Genomic DNA, 18,393 nt, shown 5'->3' with positions numbered 1-18,393 from the left:
AAGAAAAAAGAGCACCACTAAAGGTACTCACATTACTTATGTTTACTTGTAGAAGTCAGTATTAATTCATTTTTGGTTCTCTAATGTCTCTTTTCTTCCTATATGATTTAAAAGACAAGTGTAAAGAACAATAATTTTAAATCTATGTTTTGACATACAGTGCATCGGGGTGCAATTTGTGACAACAACAACATAAAGGCACAGAGCTATAAAGGGGGAAAGTTTTTGTATACCATTGAGACAAAGTTGGTATTCATTTGAAATACATTATTTTAAATTAGGATGTTAATTATAATCCCCAGAACAACCACTTAGAAAATAACTACAAATATGTAGAGTAAAAGAAACAAGAAGGAATCAAACTGGTACACTAGAAAATATTATCTAACACAAAAGAAAGTAGTAATGGAAGAATTGAAGAATAAAAAATATATGACATATTGAAGAACAAATAGTAAAATGGCAGAAATGAATCCTTCCTAATCAGTAATTCCACTAAATATAAATGGATTCTCTCAAAAGGCAGAGATTGCAGAATGAACGGATTATAAAAACAGAGTCCAACCGTATGCTGTTCTAAAAGAGACTCACTTTAGAAATAAAGATACAAATAGTTTGGAAGTAACAATGGATTCTTGGATATAATGCCAAAAGCGTAATGAAAAAAGAAAAAATAGATAAATTGGACTTCATAAAAATTAAAAATTATTGTGCATCAAAGCACAATATAAAGGAAGTGAAAAGACAACCCACAGAATGGGAGAAGATATTTACAAATCATATACAGTAAAACCTTGGATTGAGAGCAACTTGTTCTGCGAGTGTTCCACAAGACAAGCAAACATTTCTAATAAAATTTAACTTGATAAATGAGCAATGTCTTGCAATACAAATAGTACATGACACCAAACATCACATGATCACAGCTGAGCCTGATTCTTCTCTCTCTCTCTCTCTCTTGCTGTGGGATTGTGGGTGATCGTCTCCCATGCTCAGATGCTCAGTCTCAGGCCAGAGTGTTTGGCAGAAATCAGTGATTTTTCAAAACATTGGAAGGTGCCTACAACTGGCACTAGTATATTTTTTGTCCCTTCAAAGCACCTATGGACAGTCCTTTGCTTTTCCATACAAGAGTAAGCTTAGGAATGCTTTGCTTCATTCTAGGTCAGGCTGCCTGAGATATAGACCCTTTCCTCTGCTGCCTTGCCAGTTACATTAAATACAGTATAAGACAAGAGTTTATTAATATTGTGCTGTAGTCAACATCTGTGTGAACATAGACAATGGTCCCCATGCAGAAAAATGTTGAAAGGAAAGGCAGTAAGAAGGAGATGATTATGGTGGAAGTTAAGGAAATCATTGAGAGGTCAGAATGAGGTATGTGGGTGGCCGAAATTGCAAGATTTTATAGGAAATCTACCTTGAGCATTTGCACAATATTAAAGCAGAAACAAGAAATAAGGGGGCTAGATGCACCAAAAGGAGTCAGGAGAATATCAAAGCAATGGCCACGTGTTCTGGAAGATGTAGAAAAGTTGCTTCTGGTTTGGATAAATGGGAAGCAACTAGCAGGTGATACTGTGACCAAGAACTTTATCTATGAGACGGCAAATGCCTTGTACGCTGACCTCATAAGTAAACTGCCAGGTACGTCAACAGAAAATTAAAAAGTCTTCAAGGCAGGCAGGGGTTGGTTTGATAACTTTAAGAGGACAAGTGGCATCCGTAGTGTTGTGAGGCATGGAGAGGCTTTGAGTTCGGATGCTAAAGCAGCTGACGCGTTCACTACCGAGTTCAAGAAGCTCATGGTTTCCGAGTGTTACCTGCCAGAGTAAGTTTTTAACTGTGATGAGATGGGGCTGTTTTGGAAAAAGATGCCAAAGAGGACCTACATTACAGAAGAAGGGAATGCAATGCCCAGTCACAAGCCCGTGAAAGACCATCTCCCCCTCTTGTTTTGTAATAACGCAGGCTAGAGTTTTAAAGTCAAACACCTGCTCGTGTATCATTCCACGAATTCACAAACCTTCAAGAAATGCAAGGTGCAGACAAGCCAGTTAAACGTTGTATGGAGGTCCAACAGGAAGGCTTGGGTCACTCATAGCTTGTTCACTGAGTAGCTCAACGAGGGCTTCAGTCCTGCGGTGAAGAAATACCTTTTTAAAATAATCTGCCACTCAAAGCTTTGCTGATTATGGATAACGCTCCTGCTCATCCTCCAGGCTTTGAGGACGACTTACTGGAGGAATTCGAGTTCCTTAAGGTCAAGTTCCTTCCTCCCAACACCACTCCAATCCTCCAGCTCATGGATCAGCAGGTCATTTCAAACTTTGAAAGGCTTTACACCAAAGCACTATTTCAGCAATGCCTTGAGGTAACTGAAGGAACAAACCTTACCCTCTGAGCATTTTGGAAAAATCATTTCCACATCGTGAGCTGCCTCAAGATCATCGATAAAGCCTGGGATGGGGTCACCAAGAGAACCCTCAGTTCTGCTTGGAGAAAACTGTGGCCTAACTGCATTCTTGGACATGACTTGGAGGGGCTTGCTCGTGAACAGGAGCCGTCAGTTGGCCATGTTTGCGGGGAAGTCCATGGGACTGGAGGTGAATGAGGACAATATTCAAGAGCTGGTGGAGACACATGGCCAGGAGCTGACCACCGACGAACTGAAGGATCTGCATCACGAGCAACAACAAGAGGTTATGGAGGGGATCTCGTTGGCAGAGGAGGAGAAAAAGGCAGAGGAATCCCTCACTTCCCATGAGATTAGGGAGACATGTAAAATGTGGGAAACAGTAACATTTTGTAGAAAAGCACCATCCAAATAAGGCTGCAGGTGTGCGAGTGATGGATCTATTTAATGACAATGCAATGTCATATTTCTGTGAAGTCCTCAAAAGGAGGCAAAAGCAAGTGTCATTGGATGGGTTCCTTATTAAAGCTGCATGAAAAGAAAACGATTCCACTGAGCCAATGGATAGCAATGATTCTAATAGCGATAGTGAAATTCTTCCTACACAATAACCCTCCTCTAGTCTCCCTCACATCAGCCGTGAAGGTTTTCAAAGGTAAGTGCAGGTTACTTTGCTTATTTTTCTTTCTATTTTGTATTTTCTTTATTATTTTGTATTATATTATAGTATTGTAATCATTTTTATGTGAGTATTTTTGGGTTGTGGAATGAATCATCTGAGTTTCCATTATTTTCTATGGGGAAATTTACTTTGATATACAAGTGCTTTGGATTACAAGCATGTTCCAGGACAAATTATGCTCACCAACCAAGGTTTTACTGTATATGATAAGGGTCTGTTATTCGGAATATATGAAGGACTCAACAAAAAGCCCAAATAACTCAATTCAAAAATGGGCAAAGAACTGAATGGACATCTCTCTAAAATAGATATACAAATGACTGATGAGCACATGAAAGGGTGATCAACATTATTAGCCATCAGGGAAGGCAAGTCAGACCAAGTCACAGTAACATAGCACTTCATAACCACACCAGAGTTGCTGCAATAAAAGAACAAATAAACAAACAAAACCCAGAAAACCACGATGTTATTGAGAATGTGGAGAAACTGGAACTCTCATATACAGCTGGTGGGAACGGTAAATGGTACATGCAAATGTGGAAAGATGGTTTGCCTGTTCCTCAAAAACTTAAACATAAAATTACCTTATAACTCAGCAGTTCCACTCTAGGGATACACCCAAGATAACTGAAAACAATAGTGTGGCATGAATGTTCACAGCAGCCTTCTTCAGAGAGATCAAACAGTGGTAACAACGCCAAAGGTCCATCAGCCCATGAAAGGATAAACAAAATGTGGTGTCTATATACAATGGATTATTATGTGGCCATAGTGAGAAATGAAATGCTGATACATGCTACAACATTGTTGCACTATGAAAACATGCTAAGTGAAAGAAGCCAGACCCAAAAGGCCACATGTGTGATTCCATTTATATAAAATGTCCGAATTGGCAAATCCATAGAGACAGAAAGCAGTCTCCGAAGGAAGGGCAAATGGGGAGGGACTGCATAAAGGCTTCTGTTTGGGGTGCTGAAAGTGTTCTGGACCTAGATAGTGGTGATGGTTGCACAACATTCCGAACCTACTAAAAGACACTGATTTGCACACTTAGAAATGGTTACAGTGGTGAATTTTGCATTACGTGTATTTTACATTAAAAGAAAAAAAAAAAAAACAAACAAACCCAGAGTGCTGTTACAAAAATGAAGAGGCAAGCCACAGACTGGACCAAAATATTCACAACATAATTGTCTGACAAAAAAATTCATATCCAGAATGTGAGAACTCTTACAATTCAATAACGAAGAGACAAACAATCCAATTACAAATGGATAAAAGGCTTGAAGGGGTACTTCACAAAACAAGATATCTGAAGGCTGAAAAGGTGCTCAACGTTATTAGTCATCAGGAAAATGCAAAATAAACTTCAAATGAGGAGACCATTTACACCTCTGGAACGGCTAATATCTGACTCTTGGTTTTGTCTCAGGTCATGATCTCACAGTTCGTGAGTTTGAGCCCCACATTGGGCTTGCACTAACAGTGTGGAGCCTGCTTGGGTTTCTCTTTCTCCCTCTTTCTCTGCCCTTCTGTGCTCTCTCTCTCTCTTAAAATAAAATTTTTAAAAACTGAAAAAAAAAAAAAACACCCACAAACTATATACCCAGAAGTATTCCACATCCAAGGATGTGGAATATTCAGAAGTGTCATATACTTCTGGAGAGAATGTAAAGTGACATAACCATTCTGGAAAGCTGTCAAGTTTCTTACACAGTTTAATGTACATCTACCCTGTTACTCAACCATTCTCCTCTTAGATATTCACTGAAGAAAAGTGAAAGCATATGTCCTTACAAAAGACTTGTATACGGATATCCCTAGCGGCTTTAATCATAATACCACCAAACTAGAAAGAACCTAAAAGTCTATCATCAGACAAATGGATAAATACATTGTGATATATTAATGCAGTAGCATACTACTTGGTGATGAAAAAACAATCAACTACTGATACATGCAATAACGTGCATGAATCTCAAAAACATTACACTGAAGAAAAGAAGCCAGACACAAAAAAGTCTATATAATGTGTTATTCCGTTTACACGGAGGTCAAGGACAGGCGAAATTAATCTGTGGTGACAGGAATAAAAACATGGATTGTCTCTTGGTAGAGTGACTACAAAGACACACAAGGGAATTTTCCAGGGTGATAGAAACGGTCTGTATACCTGGGCATGGTGATGTCATGTCGTGAATGTCAGTGCATTTGTAAAATCTTATCAAACTGTGTAATTAAAATCTGCGTTTTTTATTGCCCGTAAATGATACTTCAGTTAATAGAGAGAAAGAAAGAGACAATGAGAGGAGAGGAAGCAGAGATGATGAGTAATGTCAGGTCTTGCTAGAAGGGATTTAGAGAGATAAGGCAGTAACCAGAAGGGAAACGGAGACCAAGAGTACGTGTGTTTGTGTGTGCCTGTGGGTGTGCATGTGTATGTGTGCGCATGTGTGTGTCGGTGCGTGTGTACGTTGCACATGTGTGTATGCATGTTAACGGGAGACTCTGGAAGCCTGTTGGCTACTGATGGCAGTGGTCCAGTAGAGAAAAATTGATGATGCAGGGAAGGAAGGGGGGATTACGAAGCAAAGGCCTTCAGCTGAAGAGAGATGAAACAATGTTGAAAGCAGGGAGTAACTTTGTTCGCTTTGTCTCCAGACAGCCGAACCAGAGTTAGTGACAAGAAGTCACAGGGAGGTAGGTCTTGGCTCAGTAAGAAAGGCTTTTAGAGAAGTAAAAAGCTATTGCCCTCTCAGACTGCCCGGAGGGGTGCTGAGCTCTTGCCACCAGGGGCGTAGGGGCTGCTGTGGCAGGAAGTGCTGGCCTCCGACAAAGAAGAAGGAAGTTAGCATGGTTCGAGTCACCTGCCTTCTCTCAGCCATCCCACCCGTGGGTCTGTGGAGCCAGGACCAGCCCGGGTGGGGACACAGGGCCGCCCCTGCTCCGCTGCGCATGCGCACCGGCCGCAGGCCCTTTCCTGCCTCTCCACAGATGCTGGCGCACCTGTCTACTTCTATGAGTTTCAACACCGGCCCCAGTGCTTAAACGACACAAGGCCAGCTTTCGTGAAAGCCGATCACTCTGATGAAATCCGCTTCGTCTTTGGAGGTGCCTTCCTGAAAGGCGACATTGTCATGTTCGGTAAGAAACGGCTTCGGGGGCTTCTGTTCTCGCAGGGACTGGAGCTTGGGATGAGCTGGGGAGAAGGCACTGTTAGCACGAAGTCCCTCAACCGCCCAATACTATGCAAGAGTCCAGAAGACTGGTGGGTTAGTATTTAATCTATGGTTAACAGACATAGCCATTCCCTGGAAAATGCCCTCCTCTTATTTTTAGGAAAAGGAGTTGCCAGCATTTGCTTGATAAGTGTTTCTCTTCATACTAAAGCCTAAAGGTGTGGGCCCTTGAGGGCACTCATGCAATCTAATTTTTTTGTTTTTAATTAGAACCTCTTTCTTCCTTCTCTCTGACCACTAGTCTCAACCCTCCTTGCCCTTTCTAGAATCACTGATGCTACCCAGGGCTTTAAAAGGAAAACAAACAAACAAACAAACAAACATGTTTTTCATAATTCCAGCCCAAAGTAGTGGGACCCAGGTGATCTAATGCAGATGCTTGCACACTGTTGCTAGCAAGGTTTGCTCATTCATTCCTGAATTTATGACCTATTCAGTGCCTCAAATAAGAAGCCAGTCATATGAGGTTATCAATAGAGAAAATATAGGAACTACACACTATAGATATCACTAAAATATTTTGTTTAAGAAATTGCACAACACAGGCTCGTAAGCAGTTCGCGCTGGCTTCTTGACAATGAGGACAGAGCCTCTGCCAGAGTATGCGCTCTGAGGTTTATTCATTATGTGATTTATTCATTCCCATCCTTGTAATACAGGTAATGACACAACTGCCTCCTACGTTGTCTTAAGGATTAAATGAAACAATTCTCATAAGGTATACAGTGAGTACTTAATAAATGTCCCTGTTACTATTACTCAGCAGCCATCACTGAGCTCATAACTGTGTGATGGGCACAGGAATCTCCAAATGGGAAAAAATGAACCGCATGTGTATCAAAGGCTAAATTCCTTAATATCTAAGGAGCTCTTGGGGCACCTGGGTGGCTCGGTTAACCATCTGACTGTTGATCTCAGCTCAGGTCTTGATCTCAGGGTCATGAGTTCAGGCCTCTCATTGGGCTCCACACTGGGCATGAAATCTACTTAAAAAATATAGATAGATAGAGGGGGCGCCTGGGTGGCTCAGTCGGTTAAGCGGCCGACTTCGGCTCAGGTCATGATCTTGCGGTCCGTGAGTTCGAGCCCCGCGTCAGGCTCTGTGCTGACAGCTCAGAGCCTGGAGCCTGTTTTGGATTCTGTGTCTCCCTCTCTCTGACCCTCCCCTGTTCATGCTCTGTCTCTCTCTGTCTCAAAAATAAATAAAGGTTAAAAAAAAAATTAAAAATAAAAAAAATATAGATAGAGATAGAGAGATATATGGTATACATATCTATAAATATATATGGTACATAATATATATAAAGAACTCCTAAAATCAATGGGAAAAGAACAACCCAGTCAAACACTGGGCAATATATAAATAGTTTATGGAAGAAGAAACATGTGACTTTTAAGCATGAAAATCCACTCGACCTCACCCATATCAAGAGGATTGAACGTTAACCTTGACTGAGGAATTCTCTCTCAACTATCGAGGTTGGGGAGAGCGATACATTTTACATAATATATTTCAGCAGGTGTGGGGAGACAGACAACCTCATATATTAATGGAAAATTTAAAATGCAGTTAGTCTTTACCCTAGCAGTTCAACTTCTAGAATTTTTGCACAATTATATACAGGCAAAGGTTTAGGCACACACTGAAGCATTGTTTCCACCAGCAAAAGATTGGAAACGATGCAAAGATCCACCAAGAGAATATTGGATGCCTGAATTATATATTCATAGATAACTGAATATATACATACTTACGTGTTATACATTTATAGAACAATAAATGGCAATGAATGGAAGGTTTATAGACAACAGTGTGGGCCTATCTCCTGGATACAGTTTTAGTACAAAGAGAAAGACGCAGGATATATGTTCGTATTATACTGAGTATGTAAAAAGGCATCTGCCAAAAACCCTTGCACGAGGCTAGCCTGCCTTTGGAGGACACTCAGGAAGCTGGTAACTATGGTTGCCTCTGAGGTTGGTAACTAACTGGGTGTCTGGAGGGAAGAGACAGGAGGGAAACTTACTTTCGTTAGATACCCTGCCTGCATTTTGGATTTGTCCTTTGAGCAAGTATTACTTTCTCAAATGGAGAAATGCCATAATTAATTAATTGTTTGAGGGGGAGTGGTAGAAGGAGAGAGAGAGAGGTGGCCTCTGACCCTAGGAAACCTGCAGCCTCATGGGAATTTCTGGAAGAGCACTGGTGAGACAGGGAAGCTGTGTGATCTGCCTCCTCCATTTGGAAGCCAGGATCCCTTGGGCAAACCCTGGCGGCTCTAGGCCTCAGTATGTGCAGACACAAAATGAGCCCAACGATTGAGGATTGAACGGTGGGCCAGTGAGAGGATCCCGGTGGGAAGGGAGGTGTGAACGAGATTCAGCAGGCCCGAAGCACCTTGGGCTTCTGGCAAATCCATGTGAGAGCCGGATTTTGTGATTGTCTCCTTCAGAAGGAGCCACCGAGGAGGAGAAATTGCTGAGCAGGAAGATGATGAGGTACTGGGCCAACTTTGCTCGGACCGGGTAAGTGAGCACTGCCTTGGTGCGGGCTTTCCCCACAGCCAGGTGTCTGGGGGTAGAAATCTCACCCCCATCTCTGCCCTCACTTCCAGGAACCCTAATGGGGAAGGTGTGCCTCTGTGGCCAGCCTACACCCAGAGCGAGCAGTACCTGAAGCTGGATTTGAATGTGAGCGTGGGACAGAAACTGAAGGAGCAAGAGGTGGAGTTTTGGACGGATACCTTCCCCTGATACCCTCCACTTCCACAGCCCTCCCCAGTCCTCCTTCTCCCTTACTCTCCCTTTCTCTGCTCCCTCCTGGCTTCTTCTCTTCTGCTCCATGGGAAGTTCTCTCTGTGTGATTTGGTTTTTCTTCTTCCACAATTTCACCCACGATCCTTAGCTCCGTTTCTGTGTTGAGCTACTTCGTGGAATCAGCTGCTTTCACCGATGTTTTATGGTCTTGAGGACGATTCTTAGGGGAATTCTTTTCAACATCAAACAATGCTACTGGCCTTGGAAGGCTACCAGATTTCTTCAATAAATCACCGTGATGGCTGGCGTATTACTTGGTATCATAATGACCTTGTTAGTCAGATGAAACAAAATCAGAATGTAAAATAATGTACAAGGAACAGAATTTAATTCTGTGTTCAGAACATGCTCACAACCCCCAGCATTCAAGATGATGTGGACTCCCTATGAGAGAAGGTGTCTGTGTGTGTTGAGTGAAATGTGAGTGCTTCAGCTCCGATCCAGGGGAGTTTCAGCCACAAGCCAAACATGGATGTCCTGAACACCGATGGCCTGAACCGGATCTTTCCTCCAGCTCAGGAGATATGTGTGTGTGGGGGGCGGGGGGGGGGGGCCGGAGAGCCTCCTCCTCAGCAATGGAAACCAGACATCCTCCAAGGTAAGGGGCCCAGAAGTCAGACGCCAGGCAGTAAGGTCAGGTCAGGGAGATACTGAGGAGTAAAGATGTTTGATGGGACTGAGACTAATCCATCCTTCCATAAACCTATAACGGGTGCCTGATGTGTACTAGACATATCCCCACTGGAGCTACAGTGGTAAGCAAGACACGTTCGCCACCAGTGGTAAGCAAACAAACAGTAAGCAAACATTCACACAGGTGAATATCTGATGATAGAAATTTGATAAGTTCACCTAGGGAGAGTAAGGTGTTTTATTAAAGTGTAACGGGGGACCTAATTTAGATGGAAGTCTTAGGAGGTTCCCTCTGGAGAAATGATATTGATCTTAAGAAAGGATGAATTAGAGTTAGCCAGTTGATACGTAGGGATGCATTTGTACCCTTGATATCCATATAATTCATATTAAAACCACACAATCCCTATTCTATTCATGTCATTTACCAGGGTAGTTAGTTTTTCCTTGTGATTGCTCCAAGAGTACATATGTGCATAGAATAGGAGGGTTCCTGAAATGTCAGTAATGTAGAGTTCCTCTGGGTCAGAGATCTCCTAATCCTAGCCTGAGTTTGGCCCCAAGAAATGTTTTGTTCAGTCCACACATGTCAAAAACATTTTGGAATTGGTTTCCAGTTAATATGAAGTTAGGGGAATTGCACTTTGGAAGCCATGTGTCCAGCTTCTCCAGAGCAGAAGAAGAAGGTGAAAAAAGGAGGTGGAGGTGGAAGAGGAGGAGCAAGAAGAAGAAATCTGGCATCAGCGGAGCTGAATTCCCACATGGTAACCAGGGCTTCTGACAGCCTGCACATCACCTTTGAGCCAATTAGAAGGCATTCTTTCTTCAAAACCCTCCACAGACAGACTTCCTCCAGGAAATCATCATTGATAAATAACTACGTCTATGATGTGAAAAATATCTCCTCTGAAGTAGTGCCCCTGTGCAGTGCACAACCTGCACAACTGTTCTCAATGACCCTGATAGAATAAATCTTCAGAACTGAGTAGAGTCTACCCCTTTACAAAGGCATGAGCTCTCAACTTTCTACAGTCCTCACCATTCCCCTTTGTCTTATGCCTGGTCCATTTCACTCATTGATATTACCTGGCCCCAGAAGGTGTTTAAGCCTGGGCCCCTGGCCTCTCATTTTACAGAAATCTATGGAGAAGTAAAGGAATTCATCCAAGGTCATTCAGTGAATTAGCAGCAAGTAAAAACCAGGCCTTGAGTCTCTTGTCTTTCCAGATCAGGACTCTCTGCCATGCTGCCTGCCTCCCTCAGCATATGGTTCAAATCTGTTGGATTGTTTCTGGCCTAGGTGGTTGTGGAAGGGGTAGATCAACAATCCTTGGGGCATTTTATGGTTCTAGGAAGAGGAACCAAGCCACACACAAGCAAGCTGGAAATTCAATTGCCTGTGCAGCTGCAGAAGGCTAATTTCTACATTGATATTTGGCTTAACTAACAGCTAGAAAACACCACTCAACTCATTTTTTAAAATACTATCATATTAAATGACATTACACTTATTTATATACTGCACACAGTCCCAGTATCCTCAAATATGATTCTAATTTTGGTAGGTGTCTTGCAAGAGGGAGCATATTTCCAACTCATCCAGATACAGGGCCCTCTTTCCTCCTTATTCCTGTCCACATGTGATCAGATGGTGTATTGAGTTAAAGTTGAAATATGAGTGTCAGTGGGCATCCTGCTTTTTTCATTTAATTCAGGATTTTCTATCAGAGGTGTAAGTAGAAGACTCACCCAGGGAGCTTTCCCAAAATTCCAGTGCCCAACCTACTCCCCCGTCCAAGCAAACCAGAGACCTGTATTTTCATTTGTTGGGCATTTGATGCACACCCCTGGTTAAGAGCTGCTGAGTACTCACAGTGTGGTGGATGAATTCCAGGTTGCTAGAGGATCGTCAGACACTCAGCTTACATATCTGCCTGATGTGGCTACATCACAATCTCTAGCTGTTAGTCTGCTCCTGGACATTTATGGATATAATTTGATAAGCAACTTTGGGAAGGAGTGCTTTTGCTTTTTTTTTTTTTTATTATTATTTATTTTGAGAGAGAGAGAGAGAGCAAGCAGGGGAGGGGCACAGAGAGAGGAAGACAGAAATCCAAGCAGGCGCCACGCTGTCAGCTCAGAACCCCATGTGGGGCTCGAACCCATGAACCGTAAGGTCATGACCTGGGCCTAAATCAAGAGTCAGACGCTTACCTGACCAAGCCACCCAGGCACCCCCGAGTACTTTTACTTTTTAAAATTATGTCTGGCATCTGGATTTGCAGCAGATGGACCCGGGAAAAGGCCCTGCCCTTTTTCAGTTGCTCTTATGGTCTACAAATGCACTTCCCCCAAAGGGTCCTTTCACTTCCTGCTCATCAACAGCACAGATACATGTATTTTGCAATCACCTCTGCTTTTCCATCAACATAAAAACAGAAAATTTAATTACTTTCTTACTGTAAATTAAACAACTTACTTTTTTACAGAAAATATATACTTTTTTCGAACAATCTTGGATCTGAATCACTAAATCAAATCAAATCAAATCGAACAAAACTCTGGAGACAAACCAAATATTTGCCTGTGAATTTCCTAATGTGCAGCAGAGGGCAGCATTATAAAAAGGGGAAAAAGTGCTTTCCTCCTCTGAGGCCCCTGGGGTGCTAGTAAGGTGATATTGCAGAACTTGGAAGAAAAAGAAAACCAAACGAAATAGTTAAGTTATAAACCAATACCATTTATCATTGTCCCTTTCCTCTGTAACACTTGGAAAGGGGAAAATTCCAACCCATTGCCTCAAAAGTCTAATTTCAATGACTGCACTCACAGGCAGAGCAGAGATTGGGGCCAGCAGGGTTTCTTCTTTCCTAAGTTTTATACTTTCCCATCAAGACCCCAGGAGCCTGCCTTAGATGGGCAGAAAGGTGTCCCTTTCCTGGTGTCTCCCTGTCCCTGCTCCTCTTCCCTCAAAGACCCTTTAGATTCCAGACCTTTCTGCCCAACCCCAAGGCCCAACTCCCAGCCCTGTGGCCCTGGCTACAGGTCACAAACAGGCAGAGGTGGGAGGGGGGGTGTGTTCTCATATCATGTATGACATTTATCCACATAGCATATGGTTATAGTTTTTTATCACTGCTGTAGAGTCGTTATTTGTGTGAATATGCCATAATTTACCCATTCTGCTAGTGATGGGCATTTGGATAATTCCTAGTTTCAGGTTATTATGAAAAGAGTTGCCATGAATACTTTAGGACACGCCTTTTAGTAACTACACCCATGCATTGCCCTTGGATATTTACCTAATAATGGCTTTGCTGGGTCACCAGGGTTGCATATGTCAACTTTAGTAGATACTCCTGTCATAAACCCTAAGTCTAACATTCTCTTTAGGACATCAAAGAGCAGGACGTGGGATGAAAAGCGAGAGATGGCTAATATCCAGGAAAAGACAAGAGCCCTGAATAAGGGTCCTTGCCCCATATTTATTAAGATTAGAAGGCTTACAAATGTGATGGGTGTGCACAAAGAGACAAAGAAACTGGGAACATTAACTTGGGGACGTGAGGGAAAAGGGGGGTTTTGAAGATATACGGTGTTTGGGGTTTGGGTCCATATAAAACAAAATCTTGGTGCCAGGCAGATGAGCAGATGTTTGTTAATGGCAGACAGGAGTCGCCATGTCTGTTTATCTTAGCTAGCCTAGGGGATAAGACAGATAGGGCAAATTACCTCAGGGTTAACAAGGCACCTTTTCTTATGTGAACCATCTCCACTCTAGGCTGCTTCCCCTGCAGTGCAGCGGTCCATAGTCCAATTCACCTGTTTACTTAACTTTGCCCTTTCCTCCTGTGAAAGCAGCTTTTCTGTTATAGTACTAAATTGGGGGGCATTTTTGCCCTGCATGCCTAATTTTGTTTACCTCATATACCTTTGTATTGGGAGCCTTTGCACCCGTTCCTATTTTGGGGCCTTTGCCCCTCCCTCTCTGTTCTGGGAGCTTTGCACCCCTCTCTATTCTGGGGTGCCTTTGCACCTCCCTATTTTGGGGGTGCCAATCTTGTTTATCCAAACTTGGGTGTGAGCATTCTATGGCTTTGTATTTCTTTATGCCTTGTTAACCCATTGGTGTAAGCCCGGGAGATTCCTAAACTTATTCCCCACAACTCCAAAAAGCTTTCCAGAGTGGGTGCGCCCTCATACCAGCAGAGTAAAAAATTTCTAGCTGCTCCATATTGTCAATACTTGGTATTTTCTCAAGGATTCTTTCACTTTTATTCTTATTCATTACTGTATTTCCTTGCTTAGCTTTGCTGTAATGCAACAATTGATTTATAAAATTGCATTCCTGAAAATAAGTTACTCAATGGGAAAAGTGGACCACTGATGGTCAGTTAGTAATATAAAGGCAAGGACAACTTTGTCCACCACCATGGCCACTAGTTAGGTGACCAGGCATTGACTTCATCAAGGGTCGTTTTTACTGCAGCCATTACCTTGAAACCTCAGGGAATGTCTTTTGACACTCAGCTCTCTGGATGGAAACCACACTATGTTGATGTTGCCAAGGCTCTTTTGATGCTGTCTTGTAAGCAAGTGATTGGATTCCCCAGATTCAACCCATTCTGGAACTGGCAGAGGCAGAGCACAGTAGGAACTTTGGTCTGGAGGTGGATCTCAGAGGGAACAGCCGCACCTCCATGTGCATGGGGGGGGGGGGTGTATCTGCATTCCCGCTCTCACAGATACACAGTAGCTCTAAATCCAGAGGGTTTATCTACTGCTACATTTTAAATGTGTTTGTCCAGCTGGGGGGAGGGTTCCTCCTCATGCATCGGGTTTCCCTTTCTCTTCTCTAAAAGCAGTTGTCACTCCTCTGTCTACCTTCCTACTTCTAAAATGTTGACTGATGTCATTGTCTCTCCTCTTCCATTCTGTTTGTACACATGCTTGTGGACGTTATTTTTTGACCTTTTAGAAGAATATGGGGAGGGAGTGGAAATAAATGCAGCCACTGATCCTTCTTTAGTAGGAAGGGGAAAAATGCTTTTTTAAAATTTTTTTAAATGTTTTTATTTATTTTTGAGAGACAGAGAGACAGACAGAACATGAGTGGGAAAGGGGCAGAGAGAGAGGAGACACAGAATCTGAAGCAGGCTCCAGGCTCTGAGCCGTCAGCACAGATCCTGACATGGGACTTGAACCTAGAACCATGAGATCGTGACCTGAGCTGAAGTCGGATGCTTAACAGACTGAGCCACCCAGGCACCCTGGCAAGATGCTTTTTTATTAAACAATTAAAAATAGGTATGTTTCTACATTTTTGACAGCCACACGGCATCCCATAATAGGAATACTTGATAAATTATTTAAACACTCACTATAATTGGTCATTCAAGTTATTTCACAGGTTTTACTACTGTTAGTATTACAGAGGTGGACAATTTGATGCATTCTCCTTTGGGCTCATTCATAATTATTCCTTGTTAGTGAATAACAAGAATGTGGAGATGCCCCTTTGAAGTGTTTGGATAGATTTTTCCAAATTGCCCCGAATAAAGCTTGTACTAGTTTATCACTCATAACAACGGTTCCTGTTTTTCCACACTTTTGTCAATATTTGGCACAAGCACTAACATAGTAGTGGTAGAAATCCTTGACAGTTTGATAGTGGCAATTTGAGTGTCTGCTTTTAATTTGCATGTCTTTTTTTAAGTTTATTTATTTATTTATTTGGAGCAAGACAGAGACAGTGCAAGTGGGGGAGGAGCAGAGAGAGAAGGATAGAGAGAATCCCAAGCAGGCTCCATGCTGCCAGTGCAGAGCCCGACAGGGGGCTTGAACTCATGAAACTGCGAGATCATGACCTGAGCTGAAACCAAGAGTTGGACACTCAACCGACTGAGCCACCCAGGTGCCAATTTCCATGTCTTGATGTTCGTGTTTATTGATATGTTGAAATGACATTTTATAGGTGTATAGCTTCAAAGGCCCTTGGAATGTAGGTGATAAGATGAAGGGGGTTGACTCACTCATCCTTCCCTCCACCACAACCTTATGTTCACACCTGATGTGCTCCTGACCTGCTTCCATACAAAAACAAGTAGGCACAGAGCAGACAATGATTTGGGGATGGGGTTACATCTCCCCACCCCTAGCTGCCAACCAGCCCATTGGGCATCCTAAAGATTTCATGGCCCCCTGGACCTTCTAAAGTGAGTGCTGAAGGCCAGCCTTGGTAGATCCTGAGATTCGGGCAAACCATTGTGCAGTCCAGCATTTTGAAGAAGCTTATGTCACTATTCTTGCTGAGGCCTGTGGGAGCCCAAAGGCCAAGCTTTCTCACGCATGCAGAGAACTTAGCCTTCTCTGGAGAGCAGAACTCTCCTCCCACCCTTCTCTCATGCATGCAGAGAACTTAGCCTGCTCTGGAGAGCAGAACTCACCTCCAGCCCCTCCAGTGAATATTTAGGAGGAACCCTCTTGACCTCTCCAGTGGTTTGCCTGCTTCTGCCAGATTCTACTTTCAGAAACACCTTTTTTTCCTTGTCACTCCCAGAATTAAAGACTTTTGGTGGCTTCCTGTTGTTCAAGGTGAAATCCAGTTCTCCTTAGCTTGCCATTCAAGCCTTGTGACCTCCATTCACCCTTCTGGCCCAAATGTTCTCCTCAAGAGGCCCCCAAGTCTACCTTGCACCAGTGACCATGTGCTCTCTTCTCTGATACAACAAATCCTGTTCACCTCTTAATGCCCTCTACAATCAGAAAATCGTGGATGGTTTGGGCATTAATATATATAAACTCTAACAGAGCTCAGAGTAAGAAAACACACAAAACCCTTCTCTCACTCAAGGTCACTGTATCACCCAGATGTCTATTAATACAATCTATAATAATTTGAGTTTGCTGGACCCTTTCCAGAAGAATTTAATTCAATCTTAACTTTCTGGGGCCTCAATTTTTATGTCTTTCTGATTCACCCTTTTTCTTTTTTTACTCTTAGAAGGCTGAAGGAAACCTTTATAGCATAGCCCTAGCAAGCAAGGACTAAGTTTACAATCTTTTATTTAGAATTTAAATAAAAGAAATACACAAGCTCCTTGTTTACCAAAGTATAGTACACTTATTCCTAGAGTTATGCAAGATTACTTCAGATGGTGCACAAACTTCAAAGCATTATAAAAATTCTTTTAATGTTTATTCATTTTTGAGAGACAGAGAGACAGAGTGCAAGTGGGGGTTGGGCAGAGAGAGAGAGGGAGACACAGAATCTGAAGCAGGTTCCAGGCTGTGAGCTGTCAGCACAGAGACCAACGTGGGGCTTGAACTCACAAACCGTGAGATCATGACCTGAACTGAAGTTGGACGCTTAACTGACTGAGCCACCCAGGCATCCCCAAAGCATTATATAATGGTTATGTATTTATTTTGCTATATATTAGAAAAAAGCTCTAATATCAAATCTGTGATTTAATGGATATTAGTATCTGGCAGGAACTACCATTAAAATCTGTCTGACCTTCTTTGGCACACAACCAGACCATATTTCCTAGACTTCCTTGCAATTAGTTTGGCTGTATGGCTAAATTATTTCCAGTGGAAATTCCAGTGGGAATATTTCCAGTGGAAATTCCAGTGTCACTGTGAGTGACATTGAGGTATGCCACATTCAGGCCTGGCCCACCCACCCTGTTCACTCCTCTGTGCTTGCCCTCATTCCAGCTGCCTAGAATTGGCACCCGTAACAACATTAGAAACTATGAATTAAAGGTAGTAAAGCTGCCATGTTCTAGGTCAGGAGTTAGCAAGCTGCCCATGGGCCAAATCTAGCTGGCCACCTGTTTTTTCAATAAAGTTTTATTAAAACCCAACCATGCCCATTTGCCTAGGTATTATCTATGGCTGCTTTGGCTGCAATGGCAGATTGGACAGTTGCCACAGAGACCATATGACCCTCAACGACAAAAGTATTTACTATCTGGCCCTTTACAGAGAAACTTTGCCGACCCCCCTGCTTAGATCACTGGAGGGCAGCCACCTTGTTGACCTAAACAGCACCACATTTCTTCACATATACATGAAATAAGCCACTGAAATTCTAGGACGATCTGCTACCATAGTTTACCCTGCTCTCAGTATATTCTTACTCACAATTGTCAAGCTAGGCAGTCCCATGAGATTGCCTGATGGAGACAGCATGAATGTCAGTTGCTTGTGCCTTGTGGGATGACCATTTATGTCCATGGTGAGTGAAGCACTCCCCTCCAGAGCACACCCCCAGGCCAAAACTTCCCACAGGTGCTCTGCCTCAGTCTATCCTAGGACATATTTCTGGCTCATATTTCTTCTGGTGTTTGTCCTAGTAGGTGCTCTCCATATGTCTGTTGAGTAATTTGATGGAGAGACTGAGGGGGGGATAATTTGGAGGCCTCAGAGTTGTCTTCCCTCCTAAGACCTGCCTAAATGCTTGAGAGTTAAGGCCAGTTTCTAGGACTTTACTCTTTAGACCATCTCGCTCCACAAGAGAAACCTTAGGGAGTTTCCCACAGGAAAAGCAATAATCCCAGTCAAATGCCAATGAAACAAGAAGAACTGTATTATTT

The 18,393-nt window shown here is 42.8% G+C and overlaps 1 protein-coding gene across 1 annotated transcript in view; it reads left to right on the top strand.

Annotated features, from left to right (window-relative positions):
* The window catches only part of CES5A (carboxylesterase 5A), a 29,755-nt gene extending 20,460 nt beyond the window's left edge, over positions 1–9,295 (top strand). The window contains exons 11-13 of the mRNA XM_019455909.2: positions 6,096–6,245; positions 8,794–8,866; positions 8,956–9,295. Of these exons, the coding sequence (XP_019311454.2) occupies positions 6,096–6,245; positions 8,794–8,866; positions 8,956–9,094 (362 nt within the window). The 3' untranslated portion in view covers positions 9,095–9,295. The remainder of the gene's footprint in view (positions 1–6,095; positions 6,246–8,793; positions 8,867–8,955) is intronic.
* Positions 9,296–18,393: the final 9,098 nt, after the last annotated feature.

Source organism: Panthera pardus, unplaced genomic scaffold (assembly GCF_024362965.1).
Source record: "Panthera pardus isolate Hobbes unplaced genomic scaffold, ASM2436296v1 HiC_scaffold_18, whole genome shotgun sequence".
Lineage (NCBI taxonomy): Eukaryota > Metazoa > Chordata > Mammalia > Carnivora > Felidae > Panthera > Panthera pardus.
The sequence above is the reverse complement of the archived record's forward strand: the minus strand, read 5'-3'. Positions and strand labels throughout refer to the sequence as shown.